The sequence below is a fragment of the Phytophthora sojae genome (assembly GCF_000149755.1).
Source record: "Phytophthora sojae unplaced genomic scaffold PHYSOscaffold_21, whole genome shotgun sequence".
Lineage (NCBI taxonomy): Eukaryota > Oomycota > Peronosporomycetes > Peronosporales > Peronosporaceae > Phytophthora > Phytophthora sojae.
This window is the reverse complement of record NW_009258135.1, coordinates 77,545-92,186: the sequence shown is the minus strand read 5'-3', so window position 1 is coordinate 92,186 and position 14,642 is coordinate 77,545. Positions and strand designations below refer to the sequence as shown.

At 55.3% G+C, this 14,642-nt stretch overlaps 3 protein-coding genes across 3 annotated transcripts; 2 read left to right on the top strand and 1 right to left on the bottom strand.

The window, feature by feature from the left end:
- Nucleotides 1–168: 168 nt before the first annotated feature.
- Nucleotides 169–1,140, bottom strand: PHYSODRAFT_342778 (hypothetical protein; the record flags this gene model as incomplete). Its single annotated transcript, XM_009541264.1, has 1 exon — nucleotides 169–1,140. One exon carries the CDS (start codon nucleotides 1,138–1,140, stop codon nucleotides 169–171), a length of 972 nt encoding a protein of 323 aa, XP_009539559.1.
- Nucleotides 1,141–11,442: 10,302 nt separating this feature from the next.
- Nucleotides 11,443–11,823, top strand: PHYSODRAFT_535116 (hypothetical protein; the record flags this gene model as incomplete). The annotated part of the gene is made up of 2 exons (XM_009541263.1): nucleotides 11,443–11,666; nucleotides 11,703–11,823. 2 exons carry the CDS (start codon nucleotides 11,443–11,445, stop codon nucleotides 11,821–11,823), a joined length of 345 nt encoding a protein of 114 aa, XP_009539558.1.
- Nucleotides 11,824–13,020: 1,197 nt separating this feature from the next.
- On the top strand, nucleotides 13,021–13,555 carry PHYSODRAFT_535046 (hypothetical protein; the record flags this gene model as incomplete). The annotated part of the gene is made up of 3 exons (XM_009541262.1): nucleotides 13,021–13,274; nucleotides 13,359–13,427; nucleotides 13,534–13,555. The coding sequence occupies 3 exons, from the start codon at nucleotides 13,021–13,023 to the stop codon at nucleotides 13,553–13,555; spliced, it is 345 nt and encodes a 114-aa protein (XP_009539557.1).
- Between the last annotated feature and the right edge of the window lie 1,087 nt (nucleotides 13,556–14,642).

Genomic DNA, 14,642 nt, shown 5'->3' with positions numbered 1-14,642 from the left:
GCCTGACGATGCTCCAAACTGTTCTTGAAGTCGACGTTCTCACGCCGTAGAACGGTGTTATGCTGAGTCAGCCGAGTGATCTTCCTCTCCAACTCCTGCAGTCGCTTCCCAGCCACCTTATGCCGCTGTGCGAGATCCGATAACGCTGTCGCTGTGGAGATCAAGGCGTTAATGATGCAACATCAACAACCTCAGCACTTGGGACGACTTACCACCGTCTTGCGCCTTCTTCGACGCCGCCGCCGCTTCTCGTCGTGCTGCTTCTGCGTCCTCACGAGCTTTGGACGCATCCAAGCGAAGGGCGTCCATCCGTGGCGCTGCTTTGTTGACCAGCGTGCGCGATTGCGCCAACTCGGTCTGCAACCTGTCGATTGTCGCCTCGGCTTGGCGCAATTGATTGCGAGATCTGTCTCGTTCGGCATTGGATCGTTGCAGGGCACGTCCCGCGCGTCCATCACTCGTCCGATCATCATCAGTGGCAGCTTCGCTGGCGGCCAACAGTCGGCCACCTGGGGTCACCGATGCAGAGGGAGGAGGGGTCCAGGTAGCCTTGATATCGGCCAGCTCGGCTCGTAGATCATCCAGATCTCCGAGGGCGATCTCCAACTGACTGGGGACGACGTTAGAGGGCGAGGCTGCATCGGACAGAGTGACTTCATCGGCATCAGCTGAGCGAGCGGCGACCCGTGCGAGATCTGCGCGTACTTGTTGTTCAGCAGCTTCGGCTTGCTGACGGCGTTCTACTTCGGTGTTCAGGGCCTGCTGGAGATCTCGGAGACGACCGTCGGTTTCGTTGCGCACGCGTTGAGCCTCCAGATCGCGATCATGGATGGCTCGATGAAGACTTGCAGTGTGGCGACCAGATGCTTCAAGAAGATCCTGGGCGACGTCAAGACGGCCCCAGAGATCCAGCACCTCGTGATCGAGGGCCGCGGTGACTTGAGCAGCCTGGATAATGCGCGCGCGTTCCGATAGAGATGGCTGCGAATCGGAGTATGGAGCCGCGGCCGGTATAGATCGACCAAGGGAGTGACAGGCAGTGCAATCTCCGTGGCTGTAGGTCGACAACGGGGCAGCACTCAGCAGAGGGACGCCGGCGGCCGACGACGAAGGCGACGACGTGGGTGGAGAAGCAGACATTGTGCAGGAGCTCTACGCGTGGCAGCCACCTGCTCGATGGCCTCACGCCAAGAGAGGGCGGATGTCGTAATGCGGGTTGAAGGATTGTGAGGCGATTGACCCGGAGGTTACCCGAAGGTGACCCGAGAGTGAGCCACTTGAATTATGGGACACCGTAGCTCGGCGTCCCGTATAGAAGGCCGGCGACTGATTACGAAACCCGATGGCGTATTTACGGAGATCCAGAACGGGGAGGCCCGTAACAAGGACGATGACACCTCACGGAGACAGCAGATGACGTCATGAGGTAAAGGCGTGCAGCATACTGGTTGGTTGGTTGGCCGGCAGACGAGCCGCCGGTAGATAGGCAGTTTAGTTCAGAATTTCCAACAACGAGACAAGGTACTTCTTCATATTAGTCTTTGTGTTGTGCGGTTAGTGCCTACGTGTGTACTGTGACTGTTTCCTACCTACTTGCGAAGTGTACTCGGGGTTCTGGATTGATTTGGCCTCCCCGGTAACCTTCTAGTAGCGTAGTGTGTTGCATTGTCTGGACTCAGGAGATCAGCTCTCAGTGTTCGACAGTAGGACACTCTACACGGTTTAGTAAGGTATTGGTGTGCGTCTCGCACTTTGGTTTGGACCCGCAGACTAGCTGCGGCAGGAGATCTCCAATAGATCTCGTACATATTGTACAACAAGTTGTCGTACAGTGGGAAGAGTTACCTCGCTGTACAAGTGCATCCGCGACAGAGTTAACCTAAGTCTCTGCCTGCGAGTGTAAGGAACCCCATATTCGCCCCTTCATATTACACGTCTTCTAGGAATTACGCTAGATAAAGATCCGAGTCTTGCTACAAGGGTACACAAGGTGAGGCCTAGAGATCTCGGGACTAGTTCTCGTTGTCTTTGGGTATTTGGCTTGCAGGGGTAACCCCCCTCCCCGTAGTTGCGTGGCAGGACACGTGTGGGGGTTTATTAGTTTTTATCTGATGGACTCCACCACATGATCTTGGCGGTGGCCGATCAAGATCGTCCGTTCCACGATGTGTGTGACGCATCCGACTTCGCAATCGGATGTGCGTTGATGCAACACGATCACGAGGGTCGTGATCGTGTCGTCTACTACCAATCGCGTCAGCTGAAGCCAGCTGAGCGCAACTAACCGGTGCATGACAAGGAGCTCCTTGCCATGATGTATGCACTCGCGAAGTTCCGAGTGTACTTACTCGGAAGCAAACCGTTCGTGGTCTATACGGACCACGCGTCATTGCGTACGGCCATCAAGTCGCCACACATCTCGCAACGCATGGCGAGATGGCTTTCGTTCTTTGCGCAATACAACTTCCGGGTTGAATACAAAACCGGACGACTCAATGTGGTGACCGACGCGTTATCGCGCCGACCTGACTACGCTGCAGGCGATGCCGACGTCAATGCCATTGACGCCATGCGATCGAGCACTCCCACGTCGTCGCTACTGGACGACGTGAAGGCCGCGCACGACGCGGACGCGAAGCTCTTGCTGGCCTATGGCTCAGCGCCTTCTGACAAAACTCGTCAGAAGCTACCAGAGCATCTTCGTGCTTGCGCACACCGCTATCGGGTGCACGATGGGTTATTACTCTACAGTGCAGTCGACGACAACGCGGATCGCGTTGTCGTGCCCAATGACCATGACCTGCGACTCAGGATCATGTATGAGTATCACGATGCACCGACTGCGGGGCATCCGGGACATACCTTCTTCTCACGCGGGACTTCTACTGGGCCCACCAGTACAAATGGGTGCGCAAGTACGTCCGTGCTTGCGAGGTTTGTCAACGTGTGAAGCCTGCGCCTTTCGCGCAGGCTCCCTTGCACTCCGTCGGAGTGTTGGCAGTCCATGTCTTTGGACTTCGTGTTCGGTCTTCCCCCGGACAGCCAGGGGAACACGGGCGTCGTGGTCTTTGTTGACCGCTTCAGCAAGATGGTACATCTTGCTGCAATACCCGCTGAAGTGACTGCGAAGCAGACAGCACGTCTGTTCGTTGACATGGTGTTCAAACACCATGGCATGCCGATCGACATTGTGTCGGATCGAGACCCGCGCTTCACTGCACACCTTTGGCTAGAAGTGTTTACACTTCTTGGGAGCCAGCTTTCGATGTCGACTGCGGACCATCCGCAGACGGACGGGCAGACCGAGCGCGTGAACCGCGTGCTCGTGGACGTGCTTAAGAGCTACGCTCACTCGTTTCAACACTGGAGCGAGTGCCTGTCGATGGCGAACTCCGCCATCAAGAACATGCAGTTTCCGACTTCGGGGCGAGCAAGCTGGCTCCGCGCTTCATCGGGCCGTTCACAGTGTTGGCACGGCATGGCAACGCTTACACGCTAGACATTCCATCTAGCATGCGCCTCCATCCGACCTTTTACGTCGGGCGGCTGAAGCCATACCGGCAGCAAGAGCCACCTAGCTCGGCTGGCCCGGAGCGGGAGCCCCGGCGGGAAAAACCTTCTGCTCCAACACGTGCATCTGGGTGAAACCACCAGGATAAGTATGTGAGTTCCTCTAAAGAACTCTTGTTATTGGATCAAATCCTAGACCTGACATGTTCCGTTAGGCCCTAGTCTAACAAAACAAAATCTGCTGAGAATGACGCTAGGGATCGGAATAGATCTCAACAGCATTCTCGTGAAACTAAACAAGTTGCGGCGTTTATTTTGAGCTGAAGAACTGCTCAGGACGAGTTCCGAAGTAGAATTAATCTTTGCAGATAGTATAGTAAATTGCCCACTCGACTGAGGCGCGCAGTCTTGCTTTTGCCATGCACAATCCACTTCAGCCCCGTCAACCATGTATGTACGTACACGACGCTGCCTGGCTACCGAGGCGATGACATTAGCCGCTGAGAGCCGCGATCCAGCAAACGGTGCTGAAATACGCAGTAGACAGCAATCTGAGGCTTTTTCATCTGAACAAAGATTTCGTAGCGCGCTGCACTGAGTAGTTGGTTCACAAGGCTAGTCGATGCCGCTGTACGATCACAAGACTTCCTCGATCGAGCAAACGTAAAGAAGTGTAGTGCTTCGGTTCTCGCCAAAGTTATAGACTGCAAAACTCGTTCCCACTTCAGAACGGGTCACGGAGGCTTTCTGGGGACGGGTACATTCTGAAACTCGTTCTCTACGTTATGCACAAAAGTTTAGCCAATAGAAAGTGGAAGTCGTTCGGCTCAAATTTCAGAACTTTAACGTAGACCAGGGTCTTAGTCTAACTCACGTCTTTGGCATCGTTGTTGTGTGACCCCGATACGAACGTAACCGTTGTAGAATAGTGCCCCTGCAGGTCATCGCGCGGGTGGAAGGCGTTAAGAGGATCGCCACTCGGCGCGAAAGATGGAACTCGAAGCGAATAATGGGAGAGACACGCGAGAAAGTCGACGAGAGATGGGCGTGCGATATGGCGTCTGAGTCTGATTCGTCGTGAAACATCGACAAGTCGGTTCGAACGCCTGTCTACGCATACCCTGCCGACCCTACCCCTTGCCGAGCAAACTACCCTGAGTCCAAAACTCGGAGAATAAAACACGCTGACGTAAGATCTAGATTACGTTACACAAATCAGGTTGAATGGCGGTGAAGTAGACACGACATAAATAGGGATAGGCTGGAACGGTAGGCTTAGCAAGTAAAAGTAGGAAGTAGCCTGTATCAAGGACATAGGATAGGGTAAGGCCCTAGTCCCGAAATTTCTCTCAACCACCAAGACCTCTCTTCTTCGAAAGATCCCTACGGTTCTAGGAGAACCACCAAGCGCCGGCAAGTAGATCAGCCTGATACCCCCCCCCCCCCCTCCTTCCGACGTTCGCTGGTTCGGGTGCTCACCTCGTCAAACCTCGTACTGGAACATAGGCACGTTAAACGCCGATAACGCGCTGCCTATGTAAAGGACCGCATTGGGAAATAGTCACCGTGCACAAGACCCCGCGTCGGCCCGATAACGTCGCACGTTCAAGGAACCCACGCCTTAAGACAAGGAACAATCGCCCAGTCAACTCCCGAACTCTGAAGCCTACAAAGACTGGGGCCCACATTCGAAGAAACGCTACTCAACAACCGGGATATTGCTCGACGAGACGGAACTCACGGGATTTCTGTCAGGGTGCTACTCAACATTTCGGACGTTGGACAATCGGCGCGCTACTCACCAGACAGCTCAAGCTCGCCCGTGCGAAGGATCGGTTGAAGGCAGAGGCCATGTCGCGGATAAGCACCTCAACCGATAGAGGAAAGATCTAGCGCTGGCGCGCATGCATATTGTCATTCAGGCGATACAATGGGACAGGGCGGATTGCGAAACGTTTCATGGGCTGACTGTGTCATAGGTCGAGCTTCTGACGTGGCGGCAAGCACTGGTAAGGCAATCCCGTTCAATAGAGGACCAAGCGTGTAACGTGTGTGGTGTAGTGTCCCGCGGAGGAAGAGGGCACACCGGACGCTGAAGAGAGAAGGCGCTGGAGCGAATGCTGACTGGCGCGAGTGATGGAACTCGGCGCAGATGATGGAACGCGACGTGGTTAACGGGGTGCGACACACAGCAGAGATCGACGAGAACGTCGACGCGGTGATGGGCCGTGGGACACAGCGACACTCGGCGCGTAATCATCCGACGGGTCGATAGGCGCACCTATCTTTGCATAACGCACCGACCCTAAACCCTAAGCCCTAAACACGCCGACCCCAAACCGCGCCGAGCACAACGCGTCAAGGTGAGATCTTGATTATGTTACGCAAATCAGGTTGAAGAACGGTAGAGTACGCACGATAGATTGGGATCGGCTCGGAACGGTAAGCTTAGCAAGCAGTAGTACGGAGTAGCCAGTAGCAAGGACATAGGATTGGGTAAGGACTCTGTTCCGAAATTTCAATGAACCACAAAGACCTCCAGTCTTCTCCACGGTTCCAGGGGAGCTACCAAGCGCCGGGCAAGTAGAGCCGCCTCGATATCGCCCCCCCCCCTCCTCATTTGCTGGTCCCCCATAGACCCGTGCTGGAACAAAGGCACGTTAAACGTATACCGTATAGAGGCGCCCGATAACGCGCTGTTAGACGAAGGACGCACTAGCCCGATAACCGCCCTGCACAAGACTCGTGTGTAGGCCCGATTATCCCACACAAAGCCCCAGAAAAGTATAACTAGAAAACTAATAACGTCGCACGCCTGAGGACTTGGCGCCCGACGACAAAACAAGCGTCAACCCAAGGAATCCCCCAATTTGAAGCCTACAAAGACTTGGGTCTATATTTCGAAGATACGCTACTCCAACAACCGGGTAATTTGCTCGGCGCGACCGCGATCCAGACGCGCCGAGTTTATGCGAGACCGACCCCGCGAGATTTCGGCGAGGCCGCTACTCCACAATATCGATAGCGAGAAGTCTCAGATTCACTTGACGTTATTGGATTGCCATATTCCCCATCGCCGAATTGCTTTGACAGGGATTTCTGGTGAAACTTCGGCCCCCGAGCTCCACAAGGCAAATTGCGTTCAAAAGCGAAGCGGTCACGGCTAAGAAAGTGAGTTGCGGTACTCTCCGTACAACCGCAGGAAAGCCCCAGAAAATGAGTGATGTCTGTCTGGTTGCAAGTATGGCTTCGATTGACTGATGTGCTATGCTCTGCAGGTCGAAAGCAAATGCCGTCACCGCTGATCGCACGCGCAGCAATACCACCAAGTGGAGGTATGCTACGTACATTACGGTAAGGACGATTTGCTTCGAGACGGCGTGTGCATTCTTGGCGGCAAAAAGTGGAGCGCTATTGCTGAGCGCGATCACCCGAAGAGTTCAGCAAGCGTTGGTACAAGCTGCAGAACCTCGTCAGGGTTGTGAAGCGGCCGTGGACTGCAGCTGAAGACCAGCAGTCTTGTGGGGTGAGCAGCAATAAATTTGTTCAACCTTGTGGGGTGAGCAGTAATAAATTTGCCACCGTTAGACGTGTGCGGCAATAGTGGACTGCAGACGTCTAACAGTCTGGAATCGTCCGGGTGGGTGCTGAGCACACCCATGGGCGAGGTCGCCCGTGTGTACCACCAACAAGACTTAAGGGAGTTGGGGATACGCATGCGTTTTTGCCTGCAAGTTCTCCGTTCGTGCCCACCGCAGCGAACGCGCAGCCGGACTTGTTGCCTTTCGAGCAAACTGGACTCGTGTCGGAGAGGCTTACGCTCAATGGGGTGATGCTCGAAATCCCGTCAGTGGAGTGCTGCTCCACGGAGGGAGTTTCGACCTGGGCTGCATTCGCGCCGCAGTCCGGGCTGAATGTGTAGGGAAGGCGACGAGAAAGTGCAAGGACCGCCCGCCACGCCTGGCAGAGTAGCCAATCACAGTTGCCATTTCAGATTTACAATGCTTGTTTAAGGGGTTAAGGGTTATCCACTAGATATGTACCCACTATACAGTTGTATAGCGGCCCAGTATAGGTGTATAGCGGCTCTATACAGGTATATAGTCTCACACCCCGATCGTATAGGGTTATATATAGTCCTATATAGTGATACGTATAGTATATATAGTCCTATATAGTGATACGTATAGTATATGTATTAAGGATTATATAGTATATATGTTAAGGGGGTATATAACCCTGCAGTTATAAGCACGCTCATACATATAGATACGTTAATATATACTAACTTATCTGTATAGCGTGTCCGGTATACACTTGTATAGCGGATGCGCGATAGTGTACATTTGTATATAGTTGAAAAAGGTCGAGCGGACTTGGCCGTGAAGTTGTTGAACACTTGTTAAGAAGATAGAATGTTTGGAAGTGAGAGTTAATTTTGCAACGTTAATGCTGCCGCTCATCTAATCAATCTGCTCATCCAATCATGGTCATCCAATCACCCAGCTCGTCTAATCAAGTTAACCTAATCATAGAATAATCACAGAATAATCACAGAGTAATTGCGGAGTAATCACGTGTCGTCGGATGAGGCTTAACCAGTAAAACCGGTTACCTGCAACTCGCCCCTTCAATCCGAACACTCGTGAACCCCAAGTGCGGCGGTAAGTTCCTTGTGGCGAGGTCCAGAGAGAGCCTTCCGCCAACATGGTCGCAGTTTCACGGTACTCGACGATCACTTCACCGCGCTTGACTTCATCGCGGATGTGATGGTACTTGATGTCGATGTGCTTCGCGCGGCCATGATTCACCGGATTCTTGGTCATCTTGATGTACGACTGATTTTCCTCGAAGATCTTCAAACCTGGAGTCGTGTGGTGTAGGAAACACCAGATTTCGCGCGACCAACTCGGCTGGAGTGGTACACTGTACCGGTAGCCGAGCTCAGCCGAGTTCACCAGCTTATCCGGACACCTAATCCGGCTCAGCCGAGTTCGAAGAATTGTCCGGATAGCTCATCCGGACCAGCCGAGCTCAGGCGTCGCCGAGCTCAGCGAAGAGTCGGCCGAGATCCAAAACCGCCCACTTTCATTTGGTATTTGTATAGGAGCTTAGGAATAGTGGAGGTGCCCCTTCAGGGCGCCCGACAGAGATAACAAACAACAGAGCAGAATTTTCTAGGCCTAAAGCTCGTGTACACGTTCCGGAAAGTTTCTGCATGGGGCCGGATTATGTCTGCTGCCGTTACCCGAGAGGCATAGCTTGTAGGGTACTCGGCTGGCAGCGCCAAGAGATTAAGGTCGGCCCGGGTTGGGCGCGAGTCTCGCCAAGCGCGAAGGAAAGTCTCGCCACCGCTGCGAGCCGGTGTTCCCGTACGTCCCGGGCACTGATTGCTGAGTCGAGAAGCCTTTGCTCTCGGCGACCTGTAAAAGCGCTCCGTGCGCCGTCGTCCATCCTTTGGTGGAGGGCGCAGGGTTGAGTGAACGGAGGCCGTCGAACTCGGCGGTTCTCCGGAGGAGTGATCTTGGTTGGCAGGTCTCGGCGAGAGGCGAGGCACCCGCTGTCCCGGTTGGGCCGAACCGCTCGGGGGCAACCCGGCGCAGGCCATCAAAGCCGACCAGCTCGGCTATTGTTGTGTTTGTAGCCAAGTTACCACAACTGACGATTTTGTGTACTGCTAAAAGGAAGAGCACTTGAGCAGTAGTTGGCAAAATGCAAAGTGATTCGATTCAGGTCCTTAGTTCGCAACCGCGTGCTACCTCTAAGCCTGCTACTGGATACCTCTTACTGGATACACCCTACTGGATTCTCTACTGGATACACAGTTACCTTATCCAATCAGAGAACGCCACGTCGATGCCCATCTTGTACCCACAATCTTGGCGTAATCACCGTGACGTAATCATCGTCCCGTAATCACCTGAATGATTTCGGTACCACACAGTGAAGGTCACGCCGACCTCACTGATGACGCGTTCACGTCACACGGTCGCTTGGCGGGGCGTCGTCACATCAGTCTTGACAACACTCCCACTCGACTCGTCAGCGACCACGATGCCCAGCTTCGTCCTGAGCGCGTCGAACTGCGGCGCCGCGATCGGCTTCGTCATGATGTCCGCCAGCATGTCGAGTGTCGAAACATACTGCAACGCCACTTGACCGTCTTCCACCTTCTCGCGCACGAAGTGGTAGCGAATGTCGATGTGCTTGGTGCGCTTGTGGAACTCCGGGTTCTTGGCCAACGCGATGGAGCCTTGGTTGTCCTCGTAGATCTTCACCGCTTCATCGCTCGCCATCTCGCCCAGCTCGCACAGAAACACCTTGAGCCACACCGCCTCCTGCGTGGCCTCCGACAGCGCCATGTACTCGGCTTCCGTCGACGAGAGCGCCACCGTGCGCTGCTTCTTGCTTCGCCAGCTGATGCATCCGCCGTTCATCATGAACGCGTAGCCGCTCGTACTCCGTCGAGACTCGATGTCGCCGGCCCAGTCCGCGTCCGAGTAGCCTTGCAGTCCGTCCTCGCTGCTCGCTTGAAACACGAGGCCGTGCGTCTTCGTGCCTCGGATGTAGCGGAAGACCCTCTTGAGCGCCTGCCAGTGTGTCGGACATGGGTCCGCTGCGAACTGGCTCAGCACTCCCACTGCCGCTGCGAGGTCCGGACGAGTCCCCACCATGAGATACATGAGGCAGCCCACGGCGTTCCGGTACGGAACATTCGCCATGGTCTCGTCGTGCTTGCAGCCTCCCTCGCACATGGCCTTGGTCAGCTTCAGACCCGGATCCTGCGGTGTCTTCACAGGGTTGCTCTCATCCATCTTGAACTTCTCGAGAATGTCCTTCGCGAACTTGGTCTGCCGCACCGACACCTTCCCAGTCGCCACATCTTGCTCGATCTCCATACCGAGAAAGTACTTGAGCTGGCCCATGTCAGTCATCTCGAACCGGTCACTCAGCGCCTGCTTCGTGTCCTTCAGCATCCTGTCGCTGCTGCTGGCGAGGACCAGATCGTCCACGTACAGTGCCACGAACATCATGTCGTGATTGTCCCGCTTCAAGTAGATGCAGTGGTCGGACTCGCACTTCTTGAACCCCAGCTTCAACATGAACTCGTCGATCGTCTTGTTCCACATCCGCGGCGACTGCTTCAGGCCGTACAGCGAACGCTTGAGCCGGCACACGTAGTCGGGTCGATCTCCGTCCACATATCCGTCCGGCTGCGCCATGTAGATGTCCTCGTCCAACAAGCCGTTGAGGAACGCGGTCTTCACATCCATCTGGTGCACTGTGAGCTTGTACTTGGCCGCCAGACTCAGCAACACCCGAATCGACGTGAACTTGGCCACCGGCGCGAACGTCTCGTCGTAGTCGATGCCGTACTTCTGCGAGAACCCCTTCGCCACCAGTCGCGCCTTGAACCGCTCGATCTCTCCAGACTGGTTCTCCTTCACGCGGAACACCCATCTGCAGCCGATCGCCTTGCGTCCCTTCGGCAGTGGCACCAGGGTCCACGTCTCGTTCTTGCGGAGCGACTCCACCTCCGAGTCGCACGCCTCTTTCCACTTGTCTGCGTCGCTGGATTCCATCGCCGACTTGAACGTTGTCGGCATCTCTCCCACTGAATCCACGACGTACGCAGCCTCGAAGTCTTCCTTCTCTTGTGCTGCGGCAGACATCTCGTCCAGCGGCTGCTGTCGTCTCGGCACCGCATACCGCTTGGCACTCGGAACCTCCACGGCTTCCTCGAGCGACTGCGTGCGCGGGTGTCGCTTGCTGCCGGGTTCAAAGTCTTGATTCCGCGCAGCTTCTTCTCTGTTCTCGTCTGATCCGGACTGAGTCTCTTCATCCGTGGTGTCTTCATCATCATCTGTCGAAAGACCCACCAACACCTCCTTCGAAGCGTAGTTGCGTCTCCCACCGTCGAAGACATCCTCCATGAACTGCGCGTCGCGGCTCACCAACACGCGACCGCTCTCGATCTCCTCGAACCGATACGCCTTCTCGTGCTCCGAGTACCCGAGGAAACGACAGCGCACCGACCGAGCGTCAAACTTCGACCGCTTCTCCTTCGGCACGTGCACGTACGCGTGGCACCCGAACACCTTGAGGTTGGCCAGCAAAGGCTTCTTGCCGGTCCAAACGTGGTGCGGCGACTTGTCGTGACTGATGGCGCGCGTCGGACACCGGTTGCGGAGGAACGTGGCCGTCATCACCGCTTCTCCCCAGTACTCCTTCGACAACCCGGCGTGCTCCAGCATGCAGCGCGCACACTCCACCAGCGTCCGATTCATTCGCTCGGCCACTCCGTTGAGCTGAGGCGTGTATGGTGGCGTGAACTTCTGCTCGATGCCGCGATCCGCACACAACTTGGCCATCGCACCCGAAGTGTACTCGCCGCCGTTGTCGCTCCGAAGCACCTTCACTCGCTTGCCGGTCTGCGTCTCAGCCAACGCGACGAACGCAGCGAACTTGGCAGCCACCTCCGACTTGGTCCGTAGCAGGTACACCACGCAGAAGTGCGACTTGTCGTCGATGAACGTGACGAAGTAGCGCTTGCCTCCGAACGTCGCCGTCTGCATCGGACCGCACACATCGCTGTGGACCACCTCCAGCACTTGCTTCGCACGGTTCGGCGACGACTTCATGAAGCTTACTCGCGTTTGCTTGCCGAGTGCGCACCCGTCGCACACCTCCCACTGCTTCACCGACGTCATTGGGATGCCAGTGCCGTAGCCCTTCTTGACGATGGCGTCGAGACCACCATGGCCGATGTGACCAAGTCGAAGGTGCCAGAGGTACGACGTGGTGTCCCCTTGGCGATTCTTCGAGCTTGCCGCATTGGCCTCGTCAGCAGGCGTCCTCGGCGTCATGCAGAGCTTGAACAGTCCTTTGCCTTCGCGAGCGCCGAGCTTCCACTTGAGACCCTTCGTTTCCGCGAAGCACCCGTCGCTCTCGAAGGTCACTGGCCCGACGTCCTTGGTGAAGCGGCCGACGGAGAACAGGTTGCGCGACAGCTTCGGGATGTGCCACACACCCGTGAGCACACCCTTCTTCATGCCGCGCGGTGTCTGCATCGACATCACGATGTCGCCGCTCCCCACCGCCTGAACCACGCCGTCGTCCGCCAGATGCACGTCCACCGGAGAGATCTTCTTGTAGTTCTTCATGTACTCCTTCGAGTACGTCATGTGCTGCGTCGCACCCGAGTCGACCAGCCACATGCCGCTCAGCTTGGAGGCACCCGTGTCGCCACCAACCGAGAAGAGGAAGTCGCCAGAGTCATCTTCGACCTGCGCGACGTTCGCTCGTTGCGGCCTCTGCCGCTCCCCGTTCTCGCGGATCCGAACCGGACACTTGGCGATCCAATGTCCGTGCTCGCCGCAGTAGTGACAGGCGCTCGTCCTCTGCGCTTGCGCCTGCCGTCCCTTGCGCTTCCCGTTGTCGCTTGTCATGAACGCTTGACCTTGAGCGTGCGCGGTTCCGTCAGCACCGCCACCTTGTTCCTTGCGCTTCATGTCCTCGTGCAGGAGCCGAGACGTCACGAGCTCCCACGTCAGCGTGTCGGAACGCGATTCCAACGCCGTGATGAGGAACTGGTACGACTCGCTCAGACTGGCAAGAAGCGTGATTACCAAGTCGTCCTCGCTGACCGGAGCGCCGACCGCGTCGAGCTGTTCCGTCAGCGTCTTGAGCTTGTTAATGTGCTCCAGCACATCATCACCTTCGTCCATCGTTGTCGTGAAAAACCGTCGACGAAGAAAGAGCTTGTTCGCCAGGCTCTTCTTCTCGAAGTGTCCCTCGAGTCTTGACCATGCATCATGCGCGTCCTTCGCCGACCGCACCAGTGGTAGCTGCGAGTCCTCCATCGCGAGACAGACGATCGTCAGCGCCTTGCGCGACTTCTTGCGAAACGTCGCTTGGTCCGCCGCGGTCGTGCACTGCTCGAGCTTCACTTCCCCACTCGTCACTTCCCACAGTTCGCGCTCCTCCAGCACCATCTGCATATTGAACTTCCATGTGTGGAAGTTGGTTCCGTCGAACTTGTTGATGCGGGCGGTCGCGGTCGGGGCGGCGTCCATGGCGAAGGCGTAGTCAGGGTCTTGGTCAGGGAAGACGGGGCTTGGGCTTATAACCAAAAGGAAGAACACTTGAGCAGTAGTTGGCAAAATGCAAAGTGATTCGATTCAGGTCCTTAGTTCGCAACCGCGTGCTACCTCTAAGCCTGCTACTGGATACCTCTTACTGGATACACCCTACTGGATTCTCTACTGGATACACAGTTACCTTATCCAATCAGAGAACGCCACGTCGATGCCCATCTTGTACCCACAATCTTGGCGTAATCACCGTGACGTAATCATCGTCCCGTAATCACCTGAATGATTGCGGTACAACACAGTGAAGGTCACGCCGACCTCACTGATGACGCGTTCGCGTCACACGGTCGCTTGGCGAGGCGTCGTCACATCAGTCTTGACAACATAGACTAGCTGCCGATGACATGTTATCATTTTGAACAACGAGAGACTTCGAGAGATCCGATCCAACTACTGAGAGGGATCTCAATCCGGTAATACCATATGAAGCATCAGCTACAAGCGCTTTGCTTGCCTCAACCGTTCCTAGAGTACTTAGTGATAATCGAGGAATCAACGATAAATCGTAAGTAGTAGAGTCTTGAATGAAGCTAGTTCCGCGGATAGCACCAGCTACATCGAGTTTGTATGCCGTATTAATACTAGCTTGACCAATAGCCATATTGCCGTTGATGTCCATCAGCAGCCGATCGGTATTTGCGAAACACCAAAAGTAAGTATTGGGCAAGATGGCATTAGCCGATCCTCGTATGCCTTGCTCCATCTGATACTAGCTCACGATATTGAGACTGGCTGTCGATGTAGTACTATCATTCTGAATGACCAATCCTTTGCCAAAAACAGAAATTATACTCAACGAACTTAGAGTTCCGACAGAAGCGATATTAGGCTGAGCCGCGGTCTGTAGAGTACCTGTAATGCTTGTTGCCGTCAAGCTGGAGATCGTTCCAATTTATCCAGAAGCTCCAAGGATGAGAGCCTTGTTGTTTTGAGCTGTTCCAGCCGGCGCGCTCAGTAGAGATAGGCTGCTGAGATCAA